General features: G+C 54.2%; 1 protein-coding gene and 1 long non-coding RNA gene across 11 annotated transcripts in view; one reads left to right on the top strand and one right to left on the bottom strand.

Annotated features, from left to right (window-relative positions):
• Positions 1-1,515: 1,515 nt before the first annotated feature.
• On the bottom strand, positions 1,516-25,472 carry LOC132655917 (uncharacterized). Its single transcript, XR_009593875.1, has 3 exons — positions 25,256-25,472; positions 10,379-10,563; positions 1,516-5,030 (listed from the first exon to the last, which is right to left on the bottom strand). It is a non-coding gene; the product is annotated as an uncharacterized LOC132655917 (long non-coding RNA).
• The window catches only part of Pax2 (paired box 2), an 88,071-nt gene continuing 82,672 nt past the window's right edge, over positions 21,604-27,002 (top strand). For 4 of the 10 annotated variants that reach the window (XM_021649637.2, XM_021649623.2, XM_021649645.2 and 1 more), the window contains exon 1: positions 21,604-21,825. In XM_021649637.2, the coding sequence (XP_021505312.1) occupies positions 21,801-21,825 (25 nt within the window). In that variant the 5' untranslated portion in view covers positions 21,604-21,800. The remainder of the gene's footprint in view (positions 21,826-27,002) is intronic. The other 6 variants (XM_021649659.2, XM_021649653.2, XM_021649669.2 and 3 more) reach the window with 2 other exon arrangements.

The following is a 27,002-nucleotide window of genomic DNA, read 5'->3' on the forward strand; positions in this document are numbered from 1 at the left end:
ACAAAAGCATCCACAGATAAGCTCCTCCCTCCAAGACTAGCCCGACTGCAGCCTTTCCATCTCCACCCTGTTTGGTGGAGCCTTCCCATTAGATGAGGACTTAGGACTCTAAGGGTCCCGAGAGGGTGTTGTGGAGATGGCTCAGCGGCTGAAATGGCTCAGCGGCTGAGCGCTGCTGAGCAGAGGACCTGGGTTCAATTCTCAGCACCTACTTGACGATTCACAATCACCCATTCAAGGGATCCAATGTCCTCTTTTGACCCCCTCCAGTACCAGGCATTCATGAGTAAAATAAAATTAATAAATCTGATGAAAGAAGAAAGGAAGGAAGGAAGGAAGGAAGAAAGAAAAAGAAAGGAAGGAAGGAAGGAAGGAAGAAAGAAAGAAAAGGAAAGAAAGAAAGGAAAGGAGACTGATACTACAGCAGCGTTCCACTGGCCAACTGCTTTCCCTAAGCCTCTTCGACCCTTCACCCTCAACTCCTGGACACCTTACCACCTCACCCCTAAAGGCTTTCTTACCCTCGGTGTGACCACAGACACTAGACCTTCCTTCTCTGCTTCCCGAGGGGGGTTTCGGATGTACGCCAGCCCAGTCCCCAGACCACAGTTTCACCTCACAGGCCAGAGTCCAGCCTTTCCCGGGAACTTCCTACCCTCCCTACCCAATTTGGGCCTTCGCGGGAGGTGTGTGCAGAGGGCAGTAACTAGGAAAAGCTGAAAACTAGCCAGAGGGGAAAATTTGAGATCTAGGACTTAAAAATAAAAATGGAAAGTGGGAGGGGCAGGCAGCTGAGTGAAAGGAGGGAGAGGCAGAGGCTGGCCCCGGCGGCAGCAGAGAGGCGCCCACGGTTGGCCGCCAGCAGCTCGGGGAGGCCGGGAGAGCGGGGTCGCCGCGGCCTGGGGTCGGGCGAGAGCGGAGCCGGGGGACGCCCTGGCCGGCCGGGGTGGCTGCGAGCCTGCGCCGCCGCCCGTCCCGAGCCCAGGCCGCGGGGCGCACAGGCGGCCCCGAGAGGCGGCGGCGGCGCGAGGGGAGCCGGGGCGAGAGGCAGCGTAGCCGCGTGTGTGTTTTTATTATTATTATTTCTGATTAAAGAGGAATTCATCTCGTATCTGCCTCCTGCCAGGGGCCGAGGCGCCGCCATTGGGGTTAACGGTGCGGAAGAATACAAAAAAATTTCATTGAGGAGGATTATAAAAGTTACTAGCTGGAACATTAACAGAAGAGTAACTTGTAAAAAATGCAATATTACAATATTCACAAGGACGGCAGAGCGTGGTAAAGCTATAAAATTCAACATTAAAATCTTCCACAGCCTAGATAACCTAGTTAACAAACATGGTATTGGAACTACTTTTCTATTGGGGATGAGGGATACGGCGCCGGGGGCTGAGCGCACCTCGGTGGGGGCGGGGCGGGGGCGGGGCGGCCCGGGTGGCCCCGCCTCTCTCCTGCCTCAGCCTCCTCCCCGGGAAAATGGGCATAATCAGAACCCTCCTAGGTGGAAAACCGCCAGGGGGGAGAAGCCGCGTCACACCTCGAGTGGGCTTGCACGTCTGTGAGGCTGTGTCTTCTGGGGTGCGGTGAGTGGAGCGGAGACCTCGGTATGGAATTCAGAGTCTCTGCGTAGGACGCGTACCTCTCCGTAACTGCAGGAAGTGTGCGCAGACTGTGTTAAGAAAGGCTGCAGCGTGTGCTTCGCTGTGTGTGTGTTTAAATGTGCGCAGGACTGTGTGTGTGGTCAGGCTCTCCGTACGGAGAACAAATACACGAAATGTGCGTGTAACTAGGGCATGCGGGCGAGATGATTTGAGATGTACGCTGTGTGAGGTACGCCTCAGCGTGTAGCGTGTCTGTGTGTGCACCGAGTGCGTGGGTGAGCTGTAAGTAGCCGGCACAGGAGCCTAGGTTCGGGATGCGCGTCTGCGTGGCGTGCTCCTGTGCAGTGCGTGTGTGCTGTGCAGGGTGCATGCATCAAAAGGCGCTGTGTGGTTCTTCTAATCGAGGGTAAGCCCAAACACGATGAAAAGCAAAAGCACGGTTGCTGCGTCTGCATGATACGCATGCGCAGACAGTACTTGAGGTATGATACCTTCGTGTGCAGTGCACGTGTTCGGGGCATGGTGCCGCTGGGTGTGAGGAGCGTGTGAATGACCCAAAGGGATGAGGGCGGATGCACGTGCCCAGATATTTTGTATATACGCTTGTGTCTGTAGTGCCTCAGTAAGTGAGCAGAATACACATGCACAAAAATTCTGCGTGTGTGTGTGTGTGTGTGTGTGTGAAAGACACACAGCCCTGCCAGCTGACAGTGTGCACCTGCAGACACAGAGCGTCTGTTTACCAAGCCCCCCATCGCGTGGAAGCGCAGTCAGGGGACGTGTTTTTAACTGTGTTACTTTCCTGGTGTATGTGTGACCTTGGTCCGGGGCCTCTAGGATGGATTTTTACAGAGTGGTGATGGTGCTTACGGTCCAAGGCTGCCATCACGGCTCGGTGAGGTGGTGCTTGCTGTCGTTACTAAGAACGCCGGCGCCCTCGAAGTGTTCAAAACACAGGACAGGTTGCCTCCGTGGCAAATGGAGTTTTCCAGGTGTGATTAGAATTGAGAGCACAGGCAGGCGCTGGAGGGACGGCTCAGCGTTAGCCTCTCCTGCAGAGGACCTGGATTTGGTTCCCAGAACCCTCACCACGGCTCCCAGCTGTCTAGATTCCAGAACCTCATACGGCCTCTTCCGGCCTCTTTGATCACTGGGCACAGATGTGGTACAGACACACACGCAGGCAACACTCATACCCATAAAATTAAAATTAAATTTAAGAATCCTGAAATGAATCAGTTATCCTGGATTGCACAGCACCTGGGAGGTAGAGGCAGGTGGATCTCTGTGAGTGTGAGGCCAGCCTGGTCTACATATACAGTTCCAGGCCAGCCAGAGCCACATAGTGAGACCCTGTCAACAACAACAATAATAATAATGAATTATCCTTCATTATCTGGTTAGGCCTTCTGTCACCAGAAAGACCCTTGCATAGGCAGAAATGATGACCTATGGGATATGAGTGGCTTCCAGAAAGGTCAAACAAGCAAGCACATTCTCCCCCAGGGCCGAGAAGAAGCGAATCCCTGCGAACACAGTTTAAAATTCACAACCCAAAGATGTAAGACAAGAAATGTGACTTTCAAGGTGTTCACAGTTTGGGCCGGAGAGATGGATCAGCGGTCAAGGGCACGTGGATCCAGTGCCCTTTTCTGGCTTCCTCAAGCACTAGGCCTGCATGTGGTGCGCACAGATAGGCATGCAGACGAAACACCCATGCACAGAATGAAACAAATGTTTAAAAAGATAGTTGGTTTTGGCAGAAAGAGGAAGTTAATACACTAATAACGTGCTCAGAACAGTGTCGCCTGTGTTGTGAGTGTAAGTGTCCGTAAAGTCACTTCTTCAGAGGTGTTGCTTGGGCCGTGGGGGAGGCCAAGAGGCACGCTTAGTTAGCTGCCCAGCTTGCCTTTTTGTCTGAGGCTGCCTCTGGCTGCCCTTGGCCCGCTGATCCGGATCCTGCCACAGCTTTTGTTTGGCCAACAGAAGCCTGGATGTGGGAGAAGGGGCATGGAAAGTTCCTCTGATGCCTGCCTTCATGTCCTCTCTTAGACGTGGGCCTGGTGTTGGGCTCAATGCCGGAAGCCTAGAGCAGGGGAAAAGTGGAGAATTCGGGGGTATTCAACTTCATGTGGTCTGTCACCAGGCTGGGCAGAAGGACAAAGGTATTGTAGGTGAACATGCAGGGAACTTGGAGCCTTTGGAGCCACTAGAGTAGAGACCAGTCCTTGGGCACAGGAAGTGACATCAGACCCTACGTCATACTCCAGCCACCAATGGGATGAGTTCTTGCTTGGAAGTTGTGGCTCTCCCATTACAGCCCTGCTACCGTATGGATTTCTTCCTCCATCTGCAGTTAGGGGTCCTTATGTACAGTTTCTCCTTGGTTCCTAGATGGGCACAAGGACATGGTGGCATTGCCAATGATGATGGAACAGTTTGGTTTGAACCCAGTCATTCCACACCCTTCCAGCTAAGGTTGCATTGGACGTGCTGACGATATACGTCAACTAAGCAGCTTCCTAACCTAACTACCATTTATATCGGTTCTTTTGTTTTCTCTTTTGAGATAAAGTCTCCCGCAAGTCAGGCTGCATGTGTGTGCCATGATGTATGAGCCCTGTTGGTGTCATCCACAGGAGAGAATGACACTAATTCTTCCTGATTTTTTTTTTTTTTTTTTCTTACAGAACGCAAGAGAATTTGCTACACATTCACTTAACGTCATTAACACCTGAGATCCCAGAGTCCAACATCCGCCCTCACTCGGGAGAGAGACGCTTCTTGCTGCTCTCAGGCACGGGGCAGCCCAGGAGTGGAAGATGGAGCACGGGCAAAGCACAGAAGAAGCTGTGGTTTAGTCCCCTGCACCATGACTATACACGCTCACACATATCGTGCCCGTGTGTGCAGACATACATACACAAATAATAAAAACTAACTGTACGGTGTTCTCTCTGTGCACTGCCACAGTTCAGGAGTTAGAAGACTCACGTAAGGCTTTCAGCCCAACCACTTTCCGGCCAGCGTACCTGGATGGCTTAAGTAACCTCCCTGCCTCAAATTCTCTATCTGTAAAATTGGATAATAGTGGCATCTAATCCTAAGGTTGTTCTGAGGACCAACTCTTAACTGAAAGCCTTGGAAGTGCCTGGTGCGGAACGTGTCTTCAGTCTGTGTCAACGTTTGGCGACATCACCCTTCCCCTCTTCTGCGAAGGGGCCGTGCGCTGCTCCGGCTGCTGAGCTGGGCTGAAATCAATGCTCCATCTCCAGTGTGTAAGCGTCAGCACGAGCCGGAGCCCCAGTTTCTTCCCGTATGGTAAAGCCAACAACACCTGCTTCAGAATGATGCCCCGTGAGGATCGGAGTCTAGATACTCGCGGCCCAGAGCCACAGCTGCTCTTTGGCCACGTTTGCTCAGCCTGAGCTGTAAGTAGATGCACCACACAGTTAGTGAGAAAGTTACAACATCTGTGTACAGAGGCACACACCTGGAGTCTTAACACTCAGAAGGCCGAGGCAGGAGGATTGTACATTGACCAGACTGGGCTATGAGGGGAGATGCTGTCTCAACAGACAAAAGCCAATCTTAAGACATGCCAAAGGACACACAGGGGGAAAGGCAATCCTTCCATCCATGCTCCCCTCATGGAGGTAACCAGTTTCTTCTGCATCAATCCAGAACTGATCCGTGTGGGTCCATAAGGAAGTGTGTATGCATGCTCTTTCTCACATATCAGTGAGGCTGCACACCTCTTTTCTCATTTATCTTGGAAATCTTTCTATGGGTCAACATGAAGGGACACTTACCTCTCCGTTAAGGCTATATAGTATTCTGTTGAAAAGTATAGATCTGCTAACTCAGCCCTAATAATAAACATTAGGTTTACTTTTGTTAAAAAAAAAAAAATTGCAACAGGGTCTCCTGGAGCCTAAGCTTATCTCAAACTCAATATATAGCTGAGGATGACCTTGAACTCCTGATTCTCCTGCTTCTACCTCCCAAGTGCTACGGTCACTGGCATGCACCATAGCGCTGGGTTTTCAATGACTTCTAATTTGCAAACAAAATGGCAGTGACTATCTTTGCTTATTTGTCCTTTGAACATTGGCCCATTAGATTGCTCGCCTTATATTTTAAGTAGCTTCTAGTACAGTTGATGTAAAACCAGTCTTTCTGGTTGCTGTTTAAAACTTAAGTAACTTGAGCTGGTGATGCAGCTCAATGGTAGAGCACATGCCTAATTTGCATGAAACCTAGAGTTTGATCCTCTGCACAAAATATCAAAAACAAACAAACAAAACAATGTTTTGGGTTTTTTTTTGAGACATGATTTCTCTGTGTATGCTGGCCATCCTGGAACTCTGAGACCAGGCTTCAAACTCAGAGATTCTGCCTCTGCCTCTGCCTCCCAGGGCTGGAGTTAAAGGCCTGAACCACCGGGCCAGCCAAACTTTTTTTTTTTTAACTAGACAACTTGTAATCATTAGCTCCATGGCAAATTTTTCTGCATGGCGATAGTCTCTCTTTCTCTCTCTCCAGTGCTGGAAATTGAACTTCTGTACTTTCCAGAGGCCTTGCTAGGCTGCTCGTGGAGCTCTTAGTGATGACATCACAGCTGAAGAGGCCTTCGCTCTCCTGTTGCTCCATGCAGCTTCTTTCTGTTGTCTCCTCAGCTAACTCTCCCTGTGCATTTGACCCCTGGTAAGATTTATGTAATAGAGCATATAAAAATAGTGTTTGGAGCCAAATAAGTATGCAATACAGATTATTTCTCTTTTGCAAGGAAGTACTTCTATTTATAGGTTTAGAATAAGTCTGTTTTTTAGGGACTCGGATTTTGACTGAATGATTTTCTTTCTTAAAGATTTATTGATTTATTTGTTTGTTTGTTTGTTATTTATACAGCATTCTGCCTGCACATGTGCCTGCACAACAGAAGAGGGCACCAGATCTCACTATAGATGGTTATGAGCCACCATGTGGTTGCTGGGAATTGAACTCAGGACCTCAGGAAGCACAACCAGTGCTCTTAAACTCTGAGCCTTCTCTCCAGCCCCTGTCTGAATGATTTTCATGCATGTGTGGGCAGGTTGTATCCTTTCTGTGTATTTTTAACGTTATGTGTATGAGTGTTTTGTTTGCATGTGTATATATGTACCACATAAGTGCCTGGCGTCCTGGAGGCCAGAAGAGGGTGTCTAATCTCCTAGAACTGGAATCACATGCAGTTATGAGCTGCTGTGTGGGTGCTGGGAACCGAACCTGGGTCCTCTGCAAGAGCAGCAAATGCTTTTTGATGCATCTCTGAAGCCCTGTTGTTGTGTTCTTAGAGTGTGTAAGAAACTGGAGGTCCAAACTGGAAGAGGAAACTTTGCTCAAAGGCACACGCATGGGTCTTCCAAAGCTCAGGTAGGAGGGAGGGAACTCCTTCACCTGTATCCTGTCAGATTTAACAGAATGAACACTGACCTGCCTGATAGGTATTTACTGGCCAATATAGTAGCCATTAGACACAATTATACCAAATATATGAATTACACTATTTTTTAAAAATAAATCAGCCCCCTAGAGCTACATCTGTGAAGTGCTCACCATGAAAGCATGAGGGTCTGAATTCAAGTCCCAGAACACACTGGCATGTAGCATGCTCAAAGTTGGTATGGTAGCGTGCTCAAAGCCAGCCTAACCTACTTGATAGCTCCAAGCCAGAATGAGAATCTCACAAACCGACATGAATAACACCACCTGGGAACAGTACATGCGCTTGATCGCCGGCCTCCACCGGCACACACCTGCACACCGCCTTCCATGCACACAAGTGCACCTATGTGTGCCCACACACACCTGGGTTCCTTAGTCACACTCACCACATTTCAAGCGTCCATTCCCCCCCACATGTGGCCAGTCGCCACCATATCACATCTGCACCACATCAGGGGTTCTGTGGACACTGCTCCAGACTAGATGCCCCGAGAAGGCAGAAACTCCTTAACTCCTGCCCATCACTGCTCTTTCTCGTGCTATTCCCTGAGCTGGTTCAGAGAAGGCATCCAATAACACTTTTGGAATTAGCAACTAAGGATTAGACGAACAAATTAATGAACGAACAAGCCAACCGGTGACCCACAAGACACACAACTGCAGACTTTGACAGCAGCCCTTAGCGAGGAAACTGAGAATGGGCTAGGTCAAGTGGACATCAGTCCAGCGGCGCAGTCCAGCTGCTGCCAGAGGGCCCAAGCGTCACTCCCAGCACTGAGGCCTGCAAAGGAAGCAGGCCTTCCTGAAGGTTGAGTCTGAAACCTGCGTTTGGAATATTGTTGCTCTCTTTTGTGTGTGGCACCTTCTCCCTGAAGCCTGAATAAGTCCCTTTTCTACGGGAGAAGCCTCATTAACCCGCTGGGTCAGAACAGGGCATCTGGACCTTTTCCAAGGGCAGAATGGGCACAGGGAAACCACCCCCATCCAAAGAAGACAAGAAGACGGGTTTCTGTGGCTGCTGTATCAGACCTGTGCCCACCTAAGGGGTATCATATTGGAGGAGGAGGAAGATGGGGGTGGGGGGGAGGAAGGGGAAGAAGGAAGGCGGCAGGATGGAGGGAGAGGGAAACAGAGGTGAGACTCTGAGGAGACAGAGAAGCATTGCAGATCTCTACATTCGTCTGTTTGCATCTATGTGTGTCTGCGAGTATTGGGGGGGCTATGTTCATGACAGAAAGTTGTGTGTGCACTGGAAAGTTGTGTGCGGTATGTGGGGAGCTGGGTCTGCATACAGAGGAGATTGTGTGGGGATGATGGTGCAGTGGGAGCTGTGTACTGAGAGAATTGTGCATAGTCAGTGTGGTGGGGTCTGTGGCGGGTGTGTGTGTGTGTGTGTGTGTTTGTGAACTGTGTAGCAGCCAGGCTGGCTTCCTGGTATGTAGGCAGCCCTGCTTCACGTCTGTTGGTTCCTGGGTGTGTGGGCCCCAGGTGGTCCCTACAATCAGCGAGTGTGAGCCCCACTTTGGAAGGCTTCCGCAGGCCCGAGAGAAACCCAAGGAGCACTGACAGAGGCCCCTTCTTGTTAGTTTTGCTAGGGAGATAGATGAGCCGGGCTCTGAGGGAGGAAGACCGCAGAGAGAAGCAAGGACTCAGACCCAGGAGGGGGAGAAAGGAAGGGAGGAAGGGAGGCGGGTGGGCCAGGCAGGGCAGTAGGCCACAGGGCCCTGGTCAGCAAGGGGAGCGGGAGGCGGTGTGGGGGCCGAGAGCAGATCAAAGGCCAAGCTGAGAGGTAAGGGGAGCCGAGGTGGGAAGCGTGGACTCCGGAGGGGGGAACCCGCGGCGGATCAAAGGCCGGCGCGGGGGGCGGGCGCGGGGCGGGGCGGGCTAGGCGGGAGGGACTCGGTGGGGGGGAAGCGGCGGGCGCTCGGGCGCTCCGAGGCGCGCGGCTCCCCGGGGAGAGCGCAGACACTTGGCGGAGATGTTACTCCGGAGTTGGAGACGATGATAAATATGATAATTTGTATAAAATCTGAATGGGTCTTGTTTTCAGGGAGAATGCCTCGGATGATGAATGGGCCCGGCTCCCAGATAGATGGCTGATAAAAAGTGTATTGGATTGGCGAGAGCGATTTTAATTCTCCGCCGGTACCTGCCGGGGCCGCGCCCGCGCCCCGCCTCGCTCCCTCCCGCCCGCGGTGCGCGGCGGCCGGCGGCCCTGCTGGCCTCGGCGGCTCGGAGCCTCCCGAAATGACTCTAATTACAGAGTTATTAATTTTAAGAGGAGGGTGAGCGGGGGGTTTATGATTATTAATCGAGCACCGGCGCTCGGCGGGCGGGGCGGGTCCGGGGCGGGGGGAGCGAGGCTCCGAGAACGCAGTCCGCGCGAGGCCCGGGGCAGCTGCAAGCCGGGTGGGCTCCGCGGCGGCGGCGGCCGGGCCCCCTTCGCCTGTGGGCCGCGGAAATCACACGCCCCTGTCCCTCACGTCTCCCAGGGAGGGCTCAGAGCAGCAGGTTCCGGGCCTGACCCGCGCACCTGCGGAGCTGCACCCGCGGCTCCACACCCAGAGGTCAGCAGGTGTGAGGCACAAGGCGAGGCGCTCCGTCAGAGGTGCCCCCCCCTTTCTCTCCCCAGCTCCTAACTCCCACAGGTGTCCAGGAGTGCTCATGACCCAGAGAAGGTGGTGGGCTGCGTCCTTGAAAGGGGGTGATCAAGACAGGGACATTTATGAGGCTCCTACTGAATGCTGGGCACTTTGCGAGGTGCTCTGAAGAATTCGGTTTCCCCAGTCAGGGGGAGGCCAGCTTCCCAGGTGAAGAAACTGAGTCACTTGATCTTAGGGCGGAAGTGGTCTGCTTCAGGGTGCTGGAGCCCGCTCTCCTCGCCAGGCTTTCCCTCCGCAGAGAAAGGTGAGGAGGTGGGAGGGAGACGCAAGAGAGACGTTTCCTGTCTCTAATTTACATCCATCCAGTCAGTCACCTTCATCCCCAGGGTCGGCTCGGAACGATTTGGCATGTTGCCTAACATCCTGTCCATCTTAGGGAAGATTTTCCAGACTAGACTGCGAGCTGTGAAGGCAGGCCCCCGAGAGGAGTACATAAATGGTTTCTGCTCCGTGGGGCTTGCTCTGTGGGGATTGCTATCTGTTCTACCACAGCGACTCTTTCCCAGAACTCCAAGGTCATTTAAAAGAAGGTATTAAGTGTTTGCCAGGAAACGGTTAAATTCAGGGGGAAAAAAAGAACCTTCTCCAGAGACACGGGCCCAGAATCCTCCTCCCAAACATACTTACTCCTTTTTTTCCAGCTGGGTGGGCTAAGGGAGTCAAGAATGGCCTCCAGAGGCCCGGAACTTCTTCTGGCTTGGCGAAGGGAGCCATGGTACAATGCTATGGGTGTGGGCAGAGTCCTCTGGCTGCCATAAGGTCACTCTCCGGATGGCCGTGCAACCCCGACCTGCTGTGTGATGTGGGCACAACTGTAGTGGAGAAGACAGGCTTTTGGTTAGGGCTCTAAGCTGGCTAAGAACCACCACCCTACAGCGTCCTGGGCTCCGAGTGAGCAGCCCGGTGCATGCCTGAAGGCTGGGGAAGGGGGGTGGATCAAGAGCAGTGATGGCTCTCAACCTGTACGTTGTGACCCCTTGGGTGACTCTCTCTCAGGGAGCACCTAAGGCCATTAGAAAACAGACGTTTTCACTACGACTCATAACGGAAGCAAAATTACAGTTATGAAGTAGCAACAAAACTCATCTTACGGTTGGGGGTCACCACAACAGAAGGCGCTGTATTAAAGGGTCACAGTGGTTAGGAAGGTTGAGGACCCCTAGACTCTAGGGGGTCTTGTCTGTGGCTAGTGTGGAGGATCAGGCCTAATCAGAGGCTGAGCCCAGCTGCCATGTGGTACATGGGGCATCTTACCCACCCGTATGAAGCTTCAGGCCAAGTCCAAAGGCAGCCTGGCCAGAGGCAGCAGCTGGCTGGGAAATAAGCCCCCAAGACAGAAGCTGCTTCTTGGAGCGTGCGTTAGCGAGGGCTGGATGGCCCTGCACCCTCAAGGTCTGGCTGGCCCTGCACCCTCAAGGTCTGGCTGGCCATGCCACTGGAGCCAGCTTTGACTTTCAGGGTTGAGAAGAAGAGTGAGAAGTGGTGTGAGGGTCTGGAAACAAGAGCGAAAGGGCTTTCCTCACCAAAAGGAAGATTTCCAAAGGGAGTTCTCTTCCACACAGAAGCTCTCTTCCCTCTGATACTTCCTTGGGAACCAGCACAAGCACATACCTGTCAGTTATAGAAGCGTTCTCTGGCTGTCAAGCCTACCTGTGCCACCTGCCAGTGTGACAGAGGAAAAGTCACTCAAGCGCTTTGTGCCTCGCTCTCTTCATTTGTAAAATGGGATTGTGAGTGATGGGTTAGGGGGACAGTTCAGCGGGTCAAGCCCTGTTGTTGAGGGGTTTGTGTCCCCAGAACCCAGTGAAAGCCAGCTGGCATGGATGCCACCTGTGATCCCAGCACTCAGGAAGTAGAGACCTGACACAAACTGGCTAGCTAGTTAGCTTGAACTGGTGAGCTCCAGGGTCACCCTGAGAGACCCTGCCTCAAAGTAGAGAGGAATGGAGGAAGACACTCTGTGTTAACATCTTGTCTCCACAGGCACACACACGTGCCCACACACGTAAGCATGCATATATACACACACCTACACACAGACCACACACACACACACACACACACACAGATAATAGGTGAAGATGAAAGGAGTTATCGGATATAAAGTACTCGGACAGTGTGTGGCAGTATGGCATGCAGTGAGCGCTCATCCTCGCTGTCTTTGGTGTAGTACCCCTCACCTTGCCACTCCAGGCCTTCCCTCTGAACTGACTACTTCCCTCTAGAGGGTCTGTATTAACCATTCTTTGTGCTCCTGCCTCCCTGACCTGTGCTCAGGAGAAGTAGGAGGCCTGGGACGGGGGGCACGCACCAACAATCCCAGCTACTTGGAGGCTGAGACAGGAGGATCTCTAGTTTGACACCAGACTGAGCAATTCTGTAAGACCTTATCTCAAACAAACAAGTGTCTGAAGTCTAGAGTGGGTTGACAATGAGCTAATTTGTACCAAGGATATATGAACTTATTAACTTAACTTTGGTGCTCTGCTTTACAGATGTGAACATCCTGGCACCATGTGTTCAAGGGATTTGCTGACAGCAGGTGTGTTTCTTATCTGATGAAGGAAGAAACTGCCTCCATTTCCTACTCTTTTTTAAAAATGTATTAATTATACAGCGTTCTGCCTGATGTACACCTGCATACCAGAAGAGGGCAGGAGAACTCATTATAGATGGTTGTGGGCCACCACATGGGTGCAGGGAGTTGAACTCAGGACCTCTGGAAGAAGAGCCAGTGCTCTTAACCTCTGAGCCATCTCTCCAGCCCCCTGTTTCCTGCTCTTGATGCTGCCTTCTCTGATGTTTTAGGACCAGGGACAAGCCCTTCTCTTCTCTAACATGAACTGCTCTGCGGGCTGCCTCCTGAAGATGGCTCATCAACTCAAGGTGCCTGCTGCCAAGCCTGATGGCCCAAGTTCAATTCCTGGGCCGACAGAGTGGGATGAGAGAACAGATTCCCACGAGTTACCCTCTGACCTCCACAGGCACTCCATGGCATGTGTGTGCTTTTCAGAGCACACTAAATAAAGTTTAATAAAATATTTTAAACTTCCCAGGAGCCTAAGTGGATTTTTTAGCCCAACACACACACGCAGACACAACTAAAGTGTTCAGGCCTCTTACCTCTGCCCCTCCCCCTACAATCGCTCTCTTCCTCAGTGCACTTTGCCTGGAGATTTGATGTCTTTTCTGGGTAAGACTGTACACGCTGCTCTTTCTCTCCGTCATCCCATTATTCCTACCTCCATTAATGGCCTTCCCCTGAAGATCAGACCTTGTAACCCCCTTGTTTAAAAAATCCCTCAGTGGGGGCTGGAGAGATGGCTCAGTGCTCAAGAGTACTGGCTGCTGCTCTTCCAAAGGACTGGAGTACAATTCCCAGCACCCACATGGCAGCTCACAACTGTCTATAACTCCAGGTGTGTGTGGGGGTGGGGGACCTGGCTTCCTCACACAGACACACATGCAGGCAAAACACCAATGCACATAAAAATAAATAAATCTTAAAAAAGGAAAAGAAAAAAAATCTCTCCATTGCACCCCTTAGCCTGCAAGGAAAAACCAAAACTTAGGGAAAATCCTGTTCTTTCCTGGTCTTCTTGCCCTTGCTTCTGCTCTTGTCCTTATGTGGCTTCATATATATATATATATATATATATATATATATATATATATGTGTGTGTGTGTGTGTGTGTGTGTGTGTGTGTGTGTATGTGTGCGTGTATGTATGTATGTACATATGTATTAGTTCCCCCAGCTAGGTAGGCTGTTGGCTCTCCCTTTGCCTTTTCTCTTATTAGGCCCAGGAACATGACTCTCCCATCTAGGGTATAATTAGTCACCTTTTCCCCTCACTGTAGGAGATTGACCCTAAAGCCTCTCAGACACTAGGCAAGCAATGTCTCACCGAGTTAGATCCCCAGCTTCTTTGGCCCCGTGTTTTCAAAATTTTGAGGCCAGACCCTGTCTCAAAATTTGACAAGGCTGGTCTTGAACCTGCTCTGAAATCCAGACAGGTCTTGAAATGTCCATCTTTCGGCTTCACCTCGAGAGTAGCTGGAATGAGGCTGCACTGGGGGCTCAGTAGTAACAAAACAGAACAAAACAAAAAACAAACCAGTAAAACCATGTGCTGCTCTTATAGAGGACCAGGTTCGGTTCCCGCGTGATCACTCTTGACTGCCTGTATCTTCAGGCAGAGCCAACAGTTCTGAGTCTCTTCTAACCTCTCTGGGCTCCTGCATGCATGTAGCACACACACACACACACACACACACACACACACACAATTAAACGTAAAGGTTTTAAAGAGTGGCTGGGACGGCAGAGCTGCAGCAACAGGCTTGGCTCAAGTCTGGCCATGTTGTAAGGTCCCATGCGCCTATCAAGCGCTCTCTGACACCAGCTTAGGCTTGCCTGGGTTCCAGTGACCTTGCACACCCACAGCCATGGTCAACCCCAGACCACAGGGTCTCCTTAAGTAGCCCTGACTCCTTTGCAACTCCATATTTAGGCCAGACTGGGTTGGGAGCCTCCTGCCTCTGCCTCCTTGGATTTGGGATTAAAGGCTTGTGCCAGCAAGCCCAGCTGAGAGCCCCCACCTTGACACGTCCTTAGAGGGGGACCAGAGTGAGATCACATCGTGGCCGCGGTGTGCAGCGCAGTGCTCACTAAGGTGTGCCCTGCCTCGAGGCGTTGCCCCAGGGCAGTGCTGCCTCTCCTGTCTCCTCACTCAAAGCCCTCAGGTTTCAGCATCAGTCGAATGGCTCCCTGTGTCCCTGCACGTTTAGGAAGTGACTAAGCCGCCCATCTGCTTCCTGAAGGACTATTTTCTCTCTCTACTTCAGCCTGGAGGGAAGGTCAGAAGGAGTTGCGGAGGGGGCTGGACCCATCAACCCAGAGGCTCCGAGGCTGGAAATTTTCCTGAGCATTTCTCATCCAGACGCTGCCAAGCCAGACCGGATGACTTCCTCTCCTTACTTTGGGTCACACTAGCACAGAGGCCCTTAGCAACCCTGCTGGGGTCTCTGTCTTCATTCAAGTATCCTCGGACTGGCAAGGCCGGAGAGTAGGGGTGGGAGCGCGGAGGAGTGAGGGGGAGGAGCTGCCACCTTGATCCTCGCAGAGACCCCATCAGATACTTTGTAGCATTCTTAGACCTTCCTTTTTCTCTTTCCCTTTAACCCCATTCTCCTTCTCCCCTTCCTCCTCCTCTTCTTCTCCCTTCCTCTTCCCACTATTTTCCTCTTTCCAGTTTTTCACTCCTCCTACCGCCTGGTCTAGGCAGCCAGCGCTGGCCCAGGTATCCCAAAGCAAGTGGAATCTGTACAGCGCTTTTCACTAATCCCAGGGAGCAGGCCTAGGAAATGCGCCCTCCGCTGGCGCTGGGTCGCCGTTCTCCACCTAGCTTTTTTTTTTTTCTCGCGCTCTCTCTCTCTCTCTGTGGCCTATCTCTCCTGCCTGAGCGCTCCAGACCCGTGACAGGGGACTTCTTCAAGGGCCTACTGAAGAGCTATGGGTCCAAGCTAAGCGGACGCAGGGGTCTGAGCTAAAGTCCTGGGCCCACACGCAGTCCCCGCCCCATTTCAGGCCAGGGCCAAAAGTCCAGGACACCCACACAACTCCTAAAAAAGAGCCCTGTGTCATTTACATACAGATTTTCCCCATTTGCCATGGACTTAAAATGTCATTTTATACACAGACACAAACACACACACTTTGGTGTGGTCAAACCCTGGACTTCTCCTTTTGGGTCCAGTTTTGCGTGGAACCTCTAACGCCTGGATCCCCCAGGGCTCATCCTGACCTCCCCGCTGTGGCTGCCACGGAGCACACATTTACTGCCAAGGGCAGGAAAGCACTTGCTTCTTTTCTTTTTTTCTTTTCTTTCCTTTCCTTTCCTTTCCTTTCCTTTCCTTTCCTTCTCTTCTCTTCTCTTCTCTTCTCTTCTCTTCTCTTCTCTTCTCTTCTCTTCTCTTCTCTTCTCTTCTCTTCTCTTCTCTTTTCTTTTCTTTTCTTTTTTTTCTTCCTTCTTCCTCCCCACCTCCTGGTGCTTCTTCTCTTAGCGTTTTCCTCCTCCCCATTTCCCTCTCTTTCTATTCGCTTTTCTTTCCTCTTTCTGCCTCTCTTCTGTCTTCTGTCTTTATTTCCCTGTTCTGTTTTGGCCTCTTCTCTTTGGGACTCCCTTTCTGAACCGCTTCCTGACCCTGGGTGAAGGTTGCACGGGTTCCCGACGTTATCTTCCTGGTCCCTTCGTCCTTTTCTCGCTTTTTCGTTCTCCCTGGGGACCCCCGTCTGGCGGGCCTGGGTCCGGCTCCCCCGCCGCCACGGTGATTTATTCGCCTCCCTCGCCGGAGTCAGGTGCTGAGCCGAGCCCCGGAACGAGGGAACAGATTTCTCCCAGGAAGGGTTTTGTGAACTGAGCGATGCTAATTGCGGGGTGCGGGCCGCGCCGCCGGAGGAGGGGGCCGCGCTGGGCCGGCGGGGAGAGGCGCGGGCCCGCGGCCTTCCAGGGCCTCCCTGCGCCTCCCGCCCGCGCTTCGCCCTTCCCTGGGAACTTTCCTGTCTGAGTTAACTATTAACCGTTGGCGAGAGGCAATTTTCTTCGGAATTTCAGCGATTTCCTTTCCGCCGTGGAAGCAGATTAACATGCAAGCGGGGAGGCGACCGGCCCGGGGCCGCGCGCCGCGGGGATGACTCGGTCCCCACGGAGTGTCCGGCCTCCGGACAGCGGAAAACTACAGCCCCGGCCCCCGCGCTGCCTGGGCAGGGGCCGTGACCCAGCCAGCGCCCCAGAGAAGGTGGAAAAAGCCGGGCGCTGGTGGTGGGGCGAGGCTGGGGGGGGGGTGCCGGGGCGCGGGGGGAGCTCAGCCCACAGGCGGCCCGCGACCTCAGCCACCGGCGGCCACAGCCGCCCCGGGAGCCCAGGAGCGGCACTGCCAGGTCCCGGCCCCCAGCCCCGCTCGCTGGGATGCTCGGAAGACACAGGCCAGCTCAGGGCGAGAGCACGGGGGCCCGCAGAACCCCACCCCAACTCACTTCCCCTCCCTGTCACCCCCAGCACCCCAAAGCGCACGCCCAGCCCTGGCTTCTGGCCGCCGCAAACTTTGCTGAACTCCTGGGCAGCCCGGCCGCCCTCCGCCCCTTCCCCTCCCCGTCCGGCCCGCTCTTCCTGAAGCAGGGAAAGGGGAGGCGACCGCCCCCTGAGCCGGGGAGTTGGGACCCTGCCCGGCTGGCACCTTAGCCTCCGGCCCCCCGCCAGGATGCCAGGCACCGGAGCGCTCCTCTCAGCGTGGCGGCCGCGGGCGGCCAGGCTTCTCCGGCCCCTGCCGCGGTGCCCAGGGGCTGCCCTCTTCTGGCTCTCCCCGGCGCTCGGGACCTGCCTCAGCTAGGGTTTGGGTGGTGCTGGTCTTGGATTTGCCAGCCCCCTGCACAGAGGTCCCCTAGCTCATCCCCCTCCCCACCCCCGCCCTGGCCTCGCCTTAGTCTTTCCCTGCCTGCCAGCTTCCCTCGGCCTCTTTGGGTTGCCTGTCTCTCTGTCTCTCTGTGTGTATGTGTCTCTGTCTCTCTTGTTTGTTTCGAGGCGCGGGACACTGATTGCGCCTTATGAAGTTCTAACTGGTTTTGTGTCAGGAAGATCTTTCTCGCTGCTACCCAGCCTGGCGTGACGGATTAAACATCAACTAGTTAAATAAAAATTAATATCAACTGCCTCCTAACTTCTAATGTCATGTTGTTTATAACTAATGAACTGATTAGGGGATAAACACATCGCGGAGACATTCTCTCCTGCCTCGGCTCCGTCGACGCCGTGCCCACTACAATGCTGCCAGTTGCCAGGCCAGGAAGAGGGAGGTGGCTGGGGGCAGGGCAGGCTGCCTAGCCTGGGAGTCCCTGGGGGCTGGCTCCTCTGCCTGCCTCGGTCTTTCTCTCATTCCTTCTCTTCCCCTTCTTCTGTGTTTCCCTTTCTCTGACTCCACCTCATTTCCTACTTTATCTCTTTTGCTTGCTTTCTCTCTCCCCCTCCCTCCCTCCCTTCTGTCCTTCCTTCTTTCCATCCCACTGCCTGTCCATCCCTGTGCCCCTGTTCATTCCTTGTCTGTCCCTGGTGTCTGATAGCCCCCTCTCTGCCCCTCTCCAGTCTGAGCTTCCCTTTTCCCTTATTCTATCATAACCAGCCTCTCTCCTTTCTCTTTCTTCTTCCCTGGCCAGCCCAGAGTATAAGGATGACCAAAGTCCTTGTAACTGGGCTTTTGACCTGAATTAAAGCAAGACACAGCCCACCCAACACACACACACACACACACACACACACACACACACACACCTATTTAAGGTGAGGAAAAAGTGTTTTCTCCATTTTTCCTCTACCATCTGAAGGGGAAGCAGAATAACAACAACAAAAAACATCCTTAAAATTTGTTCCTTCTGTCTCTAAAGCAATTATCACAAGTTCTACTAATAAATGTAATGTTATGGGGGGAAAACTGTTCTGTTATCTTTCCTCTGGGGCTTTAGATCCCTTACCAGCTGGCCTCAACCTGACATGGCCAGCCGCCTTTTAGGAGGGCCTTTTCCTAAAGATGCTCAAGCCCAATCACAGTTGTCATCATGACAAGAGTGAGGCAGAAAGGCAGGTAATCACAGACCCAGCCCCAGTGATTTTTTCTCTCTAAGAAGCCACAACATTTAAACTTGGTTTGCCCTGGACCGCAGGGTCTGACAAGACAATAACAACAGAAGAAGCTTTTAAAACCAATTTAGCACACGTGAAAATGTAATTCTAATGAAGAATCAATAGGCTGGCGGATCATTTTTCCTGAGACTCCTTGGAGATCCTGAAAGAGACTTTCAATCAATGGGGCCAGCAATAAGCAAAAGGGCCCAAGAGACTGTGTGCCACTGGAGTGGGCTGGTGGACAAAGAGAGACAGAACCGCAGGGAGGAGGGGGCAGAAGAACAGGACACCTTTGACTGGCATCATTTTGTAGGTGTCTGGAGGAAGAGTAGCAGATGCTACAGCTAAGAAGCCTTCATCCTTCTCAAGCCTTTTTAGTTATGTCAACAAGCTACTTAGCAAAGTGGCCTCAAGCTGCCTTCTCTAGGACCCCGGTCTGATCCTGGCCCTGCCCAATCCCTGGATCCTGCCTCTAGGCACTGGATCCTGGCACTGGTGCCTAGCTGTTTCAGGAACAAGAAAGCTTTATGTGTGGTTTCAGTTCAAAAGATCCCATTCCTCAGTGAGTGCTTCCCTGCCTGCGTGTCTCAGAGACCGGGTCTCAACTGTTGGTTCTAGAATAAGGACAAGAATATTTGGTGTGAGGGTGGTTGGCCTTCGTAATCATGTGAGCACATTATGTCTCCTAAGAAACCTGTCAACGGGCAGAGCTTTTTAATCACCATTTCAGACACTAGGAAACAAGGACACCGAGAGCTGGCCAGTGAAGGTGTGATTCCACAGGACAAAACCCATGTGTTCCAGTAGACACTTGTAGTTCAAGCACTCGGGAGGCAGAAGCAGGCAGATCTCCATGAGTTTAAGGTCAGGACCACCCTACTCTACATAATGAGTTTTAGGCCAACCAGAGCTGGATAGTGAGATCAGCTGCAATCAAGAGAAACAAACACACGATCGCTGACCATGTATGTTTAGAGTGGCTCAGTGGGTAGAGGCACTTGACACTTGAGTTTGATCCTGAGAGACACCACCAAGGAAGGTGAATGAACCCTCTGACCTCCCCATGATCTTCTTTTGTGAATGTTCACACACACATACACACACACACACACACACACACACACACAGTGCAAACACGTGTTTAAAAGGTGTCCAGATGCAGTCCTAGGTGACGGCGAGAAGCTAGTTACAAAGCATCCCATGTACATCAACAGAATAAACACAGGATAGTTGTGTGTGTGTGTGTGTGTGTGAGAGAGAGAGAGAGAGAGAGAGAGAGACTACAGTTTCATTGCGCACACCCCTCTCCTCTCCAAGCCCATAGAAATATTTCTCTGTCAACAGCAACAGGAAAGAGTATCTTTGGAGAAGGTCTCAGTATGCATCCCTGGCTATCCTGAGACTTGCTCTCCAGAGATCTGCCTTCCTGTGCCACCTGAGCGTCAGGATTAAAGGTGTGCGGTCACCAGGGCCAGTGAAGTCTTTTTTTTTTTTAACCCTTAAGTTTTTATGCATTTGGGTTGGAAAGTCACTGTTGGCGGAGGAAGAGGAGGAGGAGGAGGAGGAGGAGGAGGAGGAGGAGGAGAACCAGTGAAGTCTAAGATCTGAAGCAGAACATGTTGGTCTGCCAGGCCTGGCCCCTTCCCCCAACCCCCTGCACATCTAACCCAGTCGTGGAGTACCTCAATGAGCAACTCCTGAATTCCATAGTCAGTACTGCTGGAAAAGAAAAGGTCAATTAGGTGATGATTTGTCCAGAAAGCCATTCCTGTGGGAAGAAAGCAGGGTTGCTGTGGCTCCTTGTGCCTCCCCAGCTTCCTGTTTCTAGCTGCACAATCTCTCTAGGGTGAGCTCAGTGGGGGGGGGGGGGCAGGGGGACCGGGTCCCAGGAGCCCCAAGTCCTGCCTTGATCCTTTCCTGCCAGGTTCTCCTCTCTGTCTCTCTATCTCTCTGTCCCTCTATCTCTCTGTCTCTCTGTGTGTGTGTGTGTGAGAGAGAGACAGAGACAGAGAGAGAACAGAGAGAGGTGGGGGTGAAAACACCACAAACCTCTACTGGCACGCAGGGCTTACCCAGTGCTAGCTTGGACAGCTGCTCAGGGTTAGTCATGAGAACAAGGCTGTAAGAGAGGAAGTCCCAGCCTGAGTGGGGGTTGGGGCGTAGTGGTGCCAGCTAGCCTGTAATCCCAGCACTCAGGGAGGCAGAGGCAGGCGGAGCTCTGTAGTTCCAGGCCAGCCTGGTCCACAAAGTGAGTCCGGGACAGCCAGGGCTACAGAGAAAACCCCGTGTCTCAAAAACAGCAACAACAAAAAGGAGGGAGTCCCGGGGCAAGATAGGACAAAACAAACGAGGAAAGAGACCGCAGGGGGGTCATGAGGGGCGCTCATGGGTGCCTCTGAAGAGAGTGGGAGTACAAGCAGGTTCACCTAAGAAAAACGGGATCTGAGAGACTTACAGAGTTTATGGCCAAAGCTGGAGAGATGGAAATTCCAGATTGAGAAGGTGTGATGTAGAAGAAGGGCAAGTGGGCCTCTGATGGCGGATGAAAGCTCCGTGTGGTTACTGCGGGCCAAAGAAACCTGGGGCAGAGGGGAGGGTTCCCGGTCAGAACACTGACCAGGAGCTGTGTTGAAATAGGTACAGAATAAGTAAGGAAGGGGTGGGCCCTTCCCTCTTCCCTTTGGTTCTCCCTATCTCTTCAAGGACATCAGGGCTTTTTCCTCGTATCCTAAGTTTCTGTTTGTTGAAAGGCAAAAAGAATCAGAGAGCAGAGAGCAGCGCCAGGATGAACATGTTAGGGATGGGAACGACTGTGTGGCCTGCAGAAGTTGGGGTGCGTTGGCAGAGACTTTAGAAGCCAAGCTGAGAGCAGAAAAGCCTCTGGCAGGCGCAGGAGCCTGGAGTCTTAGGGAAGGGTTGCCGCACAAAGTTGGGGAGAAGGCAAGGGCCAGAGGGCGGGCTGGCAGGCTGGGATCTGAAAGGGGGCGTGTGACCGTGGTGAGAGGGTGGGTAGGAGGGTGTCCCGGCGTCTAGACCCGGGTCCGGCCTCCGGGTGCCTCCGGGCAACCAGAGTGTGGGGATCAGCTTGCCCGCGGGGCCGGGGGCCTCGGGGCGGGTGCGCGCCCGCGCGCGGCCCGGAGAGCCCGCGGCTCCTCGGCGGCGGCTGTGCTCGGCGCGGCCGGGCGTGTGAGCGCCGGCGCGGTCCGGGCGCACAGCCCGCCCAGGCGGCCGGCAGCCGCCGTTATCTGAGCCGCTCCGTCGCGGGTGGCTGCTCCCGGCTCTCCCGGCCGCGGCAGCCAAGGCGAGACGGGCCGTGGGGCGGCGGAGGAGCCGGGAAGCCAAGCCCCGGGCCAGGGCAGGAGCGAGCAGAGCATGGAGCAGTGTGCAGGAGGAGCAGGTACGGCCCGGGACCCGTCGGCGTCGCCGCCAGGGTGGGCGAGAGGGCCGGGGGTTTGGGCGGAGGCTCTGCGTCGGGGGAGAAGGGTGAGGGCTGTGTCGCCGAGGGCGGGTTTCACTGCTCTTCCCTTTCCCTGGGGTCCCTAGCCGCCACTACGAGGACTGGGAAGAGGCGCTGGGGACGCTCCTCTCTGGGGCCTCTGCAGCCTTCCCTCCCCGTGACCTCTAAACCTCCAGCCGAAAACTTTCCACCGAGGAAACGCGAGTTTCACAACTTCTCTTCGCAGAACTTGGCTCTTCCTTTCTACTGAGTGCTTAGGACTTGACGGTTCTGATTTCTCTCTGGGCCTAAATATTTCACACAACTTTCCTCAAACTGGCAACGCTGGGCGGCCTTCAGTTTCCGGGGGTGGGTTAAAGAAGCATATATTGTGGGCACATGTGCGTGGGTGTTGGGTATTTGGGTTTGGGCGGTAGGGTCGAGGGTCAGCCGAACACACACTTTCCACTTCAAAAACAGAATGGAGGGGTTCAGGGGAGGCCTAGGGGAAGCACCAGAGGGCCTGGGGGGGGAGGAAACTCTCAAACCGACTCCCGGAGAGCTGTTAGGGCGCTGCCCTTTATCTCCTTTGCTCCCCCTCTTCTCCAGACCTGCCAACTCAGCTGTGACTGCCCGTCAGGTGTCCCGGCACTGCGAGAGGGGAAGCCAAGCACCAAGCTGAGACTGGTAGTGAGTGAGAGGACAGGATCAAGTTTCCAGAGTTTTCCAAATAATTCTGTAGAGGTCAAGGCCTTTTTTCTTCACTCCTCGTTTCTATCCACTCCGTGACCCCAGTTCAAGTTCAGTTCTTTCAACTGATCGCTCTCCTGTCCCCAACACAGCTCGTTCTCTAGCTTTTTGGCTTAATCCTTGCACTGTCCCTACTCTTCTCTGGGGCCTGGTCCCCGTGGAAGAACTTGAGCCCCCGTGAGTGTCAGCTGTGGCCTCCTGGGTTTTTAGGGCTCTGGGCAGGCCCTCCACTCGCGAGGTTTAAGTAGAGAGATCAATAGCAAACAGTTGTAATGATCTAATTAATTATGGCAAAATTAAAAGCGAGTATAAAATCAATCTCTGATGGTGTTGAAGATGGAATTCAATTGAGAGCCCATCTGTGCACCCCCTCGACCGTATAAATATGCAGCCCAAGGACAGACCTAATGGCTGAGCCTTCCCCAGAACCTCTCTCCCTCTTCTTCCTTTCCCAACCAGCACAGGGTTTCTCCACCTCACTCTCTCTGAATCCATTTTGCTCTTGCCCCTGCCCTCCCTCCCAGGCCCCCCTTTCTCAGTTGGAACACTTCCGTTCTTTCTCTTAGCAGGCACCCCTCCCTGCCTCCTTGTAGACCTAAGGTGCCCAGACTGGGTTCCCGGTCCTAACAAGAAGCCAATTGCAAACTTCCTGCTCAGCACCCCAGGAAGAAATAGGCAGAGCACAGAGGCGTCTCTGGGATCCTGGTGGGGTTCCAAGTTACACGGGACCCTCAGAAGAAACCAGGCGCTTCACACTTACCCAGGAGCACCTGGTGGGGTAGGCAGGTGGCTACAGCCCAGGCTCGCTGTCATGCCTTCCTCTCTGGAGCCAGGCTGGCACTCCAGACAGGCACGGCTTGTACAGGGTGGGAGGAAGCTGCCAAGCTAGGCAGGAGGCAGGGAGTGTTGAAGAGGAAAAATGGCTATTTCCTTCAAGATACCCCCACCACAAAGCCAAGCCTAAGCCCTCCCCCCCCCCCCGGCTTCATTACTCCCCCCTTTTCTCTCTCCCACTCTTCTGGGTCTCCACCAAAGGCTTGCCCCATCGCTGCACAGTCTCCTCAGTGCCCCGTGTCCCCTGTATCCCCTTGTGTCCCCCTGTGCCCCCCGTGGACTTTTTGGTCCCCATCTGACCATTCAAAATGACCATGACATGCAGAAGAACAAGGGCGCCAGCAAGCACGCAGGCCGGCTGGCAGCAGCAGCGGCGGCGCAGCAGCCGGGTTACGCGAGACGCGGGTTTTGTTTAGTTTCCCTAGTCTGACTGTGAGCCGCAGCAACCACAAGCGCAGAAAGGGTGAAGAAAGGAGGAAGGAGAGAGAATCAGCAACTAGGTCAACGTGACCCTCAATACCCAGAGTATAAAAAGAAGAGGTGTGGGTCCCCCCTCTTCCTCTGCCCCGTTCCAGTCCCTGGTCAGCTTTCTGGCTCCCTGTAGGTGATCCCTGACTCTTCCTGGCGCGACCCAGGGTGGACTCCCCGATTCCTGCTGAGTTCCTGGGGTTTTGTTGTTGTTGTCCCGCACAGAGACGGCCTCCCCCTCCATCCAGGTCTTCTGAGCCCGGGGGAAGACGCAGCCTGACATCTCCCTCCCTCTTTGCCGGGCCTCCTCACCTCGTTATTAATTGCTGTGTTGACCTGCAAGATTGATTGGCAGCCCTGCTGGACGAGGCTGGGAGGCCTTGGCCTCTGAGCAGCCTGGGCTGGGGCCTGAGTGAGGAGGGGAGGCGCTGGAAATGGGTCCTGGGCTTCTACCTCAGCCAGCCGGCCAGGGAACACACAGCCCTCGCCACCGCTCAGAAATCCTTACAGCATTCAAACACATTCACCCAAACACCTCACCAAGAAACGCCCTGTCTCTGCGGAGACACACTAGAAATTCCCCCAACTGATTGAGACACTTAAGATTTTTCTCCTTCATGAGCCAGTTTGAGCGATGCGTGATGCGTTCGTTAGCCGCGGGTCTAGAGCTCATTGCGGGTCTGGACGTGGTGGGAGAGGCCCCGAGTCTGAGCTCTCTTCTGAGAGTCACTTTGCGCCGCTTTTCCTTTCTAGGGACAGTGACAGAAATTAAAGAGATAATCTCGGATACAGATGACCCTTAAAGCCTCAAACCAAATCATCCCCTTCCAGGCCAAAGAAGGGAAATCTGTTTTGGCTCCTTCAGGCCTTCTGCTTCAGCGGAGTTGGAGGGGATGGTTCTCTCTCCTTTGCAGAAAACAGAGGGCGGAGGCTTGCAGCACCAAAACCAGAGCTCTAACCCCTGGCAGGGACCTCCCCTCCCTATCTTTTCCCAGCCCAGTCGGTCACCAGCAAGCTAGCACACTCACTAGGCCCCCTGGCTGCCGCCGCTACTCGGGGCTAGAGCCCTGTCCCTACCCCAGGCCACTGGATCCTCGGGGGACACCCGGCTCAAAGCTAGGCTCGATGGAGGAGGCGAGCGTGGACAGACCTCGCTCTGTCCCGGGAGACCCCTCTCCTTGGGCCTCTCCCCCAGCTCGGCCTGCCCCTCTTGCCCCTGTGTCCTCTCTCCCCTCCTCTCCGGTCCTTTGTTCCAGCCACCTCGGAGCCCTTCCCCCGCCGCGGCGGCCGTGCCCCCGAGGCCTCGCTCGCCTCGCTGGCGGGGTTCGCTCTGCCTTACCGGCTCCCGGCCGGGCCCGGCCCCGGCGCGCTCCGCCTGCTCCTCACATCCGCACAGCTGCTGCAGGAGGAGGCAGGGAGGCGGCGCGCGGACGGATCCCACACAGCAGATTTGGTGTCTGCTGGCAACTCCCGGGCAACCCTGCCCTGGTGCTCCCGCCCTCTCCAAGTATTCCTCAGCACCAAAGGGCCAGGGGGCCCTCTTTCGCACGAGACCACTTTCCTGCCTGACGCACTGGCCCTGGCTATTTAGCTACCCCTGGCTTCCAGCAGGGAGTCGCCCGGCACCCAGCTGCCTTTCAACTAGCCCTCGCTGCCTCCTGTTCCCGCCCTCCGTGTCCCCCGCAGTAGCTGTGGCAGTGGCGGGTGGTGCCGGGGACGTCCCGGAGCCCAGCACAGACTCCCTCCACCACAGCCGGGCGAGCCACGGGCTCCGGCAGGCGAAGAGGAGGGTTAATCATTAGATCCCCATCAACACTCAGCCAGCCACCCTTGGACTCTCTCACCCAGGCTCCGAGGAGGAGGGGGCGGCCGGCCCGGTGGAGACCGGCTTTGCCCTGCTGGCTTCAGCAGGCCTTCCAGGGCCAGGTCTCTGCACCCGTTTTGAGCCCTCCCCCCCCACGCCCATCTCTTCTCCCTCCCTCTGCCTCTTCTCAGGCTCTGCCCACCGTCTCGGCTCTACCCGGTCTTTGGCAAGTTGAGTGCAGGTTCTTGGAGGACCGGCTCTGTTTGTTTGGAACCGGACAGAATGGGATTTCCTTCCCCGGTCTCTGCCAAAGATTTTGGTAGAGAGGCCCAGGGGGGACCGCGCCTCGGGTCACAATTAACCCGATTGTTGGGGATGTGGGCGAGAAAACCAACGGTTCTGGCAGTTACGGTAGACCTGGGGGGAGTGGAGGAAGGAGTGGCAACAGAGCCGAGGATGGGTGTGGTGTAGCCCAGAGGAAAGGGCTAGGGTGGGGGTGGGGTCTGAAAAGGAGGGACCCAGGAAGGAGCTCCGAGTGAGGAATCCCAGCGTGTGGGGTAGGAGCAGAATAGAAAGCATCCCCCCAACCCCCAGTTCTGCCAGCCTAGGAGATCAGAGGCCTTCCTTCCCTGTTTGCGTCAGGTGTTCAGAAAGCTGGACACTTACTCCTTCGTCTGCTGTACAAGTGTTTATTTTTCAGTGTCCACTGGTGGGCTCCACAGTGGACAGGCGTAAGTGCCCCCATTTTACAGGTGAGAAAACTGCAGTCTGAAGAGGCAAAGGGGCTGTGCTGGCAGAGGCTGCGTCTCCGGCCTGTAGGCTGTGGGCTGAAGGGTCGCTTTGAGCGGCCCTCCACGAGTGCCCGGGGTATTCGGGTCTGAACCGAGGGTCAGGTGGTAGGGTCTGAGTATGGGTTCCCCTTGCTTCTTTCCCACCCAGCTTTTCCTCTACACCTACCCTGCGGGTCTGCTGGCCGTGTTTTGGCTGTTTTTTTCACACCGCCCCCCTCCCCACCAGTTCAGTGGTCCACAGGCAGCCACCTGGCTGACCCGTGCCAGTATGAGGCCTCTTTGGTGGCCAAGTGGTTTGTATTGTCCTTGCTCCTCAAAGGGGCTGTGAAGGGCCGGAGAGCTTGCTAGGTCCTCTTCTGAAGGGAAGCAGGGTTGGGGGAGGAGGGGCCAAGAAGGAGAAAGGCCCAGCACGTGCGCGAGGCCTCTACAGGACCAACAGACCAGGCAGGCGGGGCCAGCTGGCAGGCAGGACCCCCGGGATTCTTGTGGGG

This window comes from Meriones unguiculatus, chromosome 1 (assembly GCF_030254825.1).
Source record: "Meriones unguiculatus strain TT.TT164.6M chromosome 1, Bangor_MerUng_6.1, whole genome shotgun sequence".
Lineage (NCBI taxonomy): Eukaryota > Metazoa > Chordata > Mammalia > Rodentia > Muridae > Meriones > Meriones unguiculatus.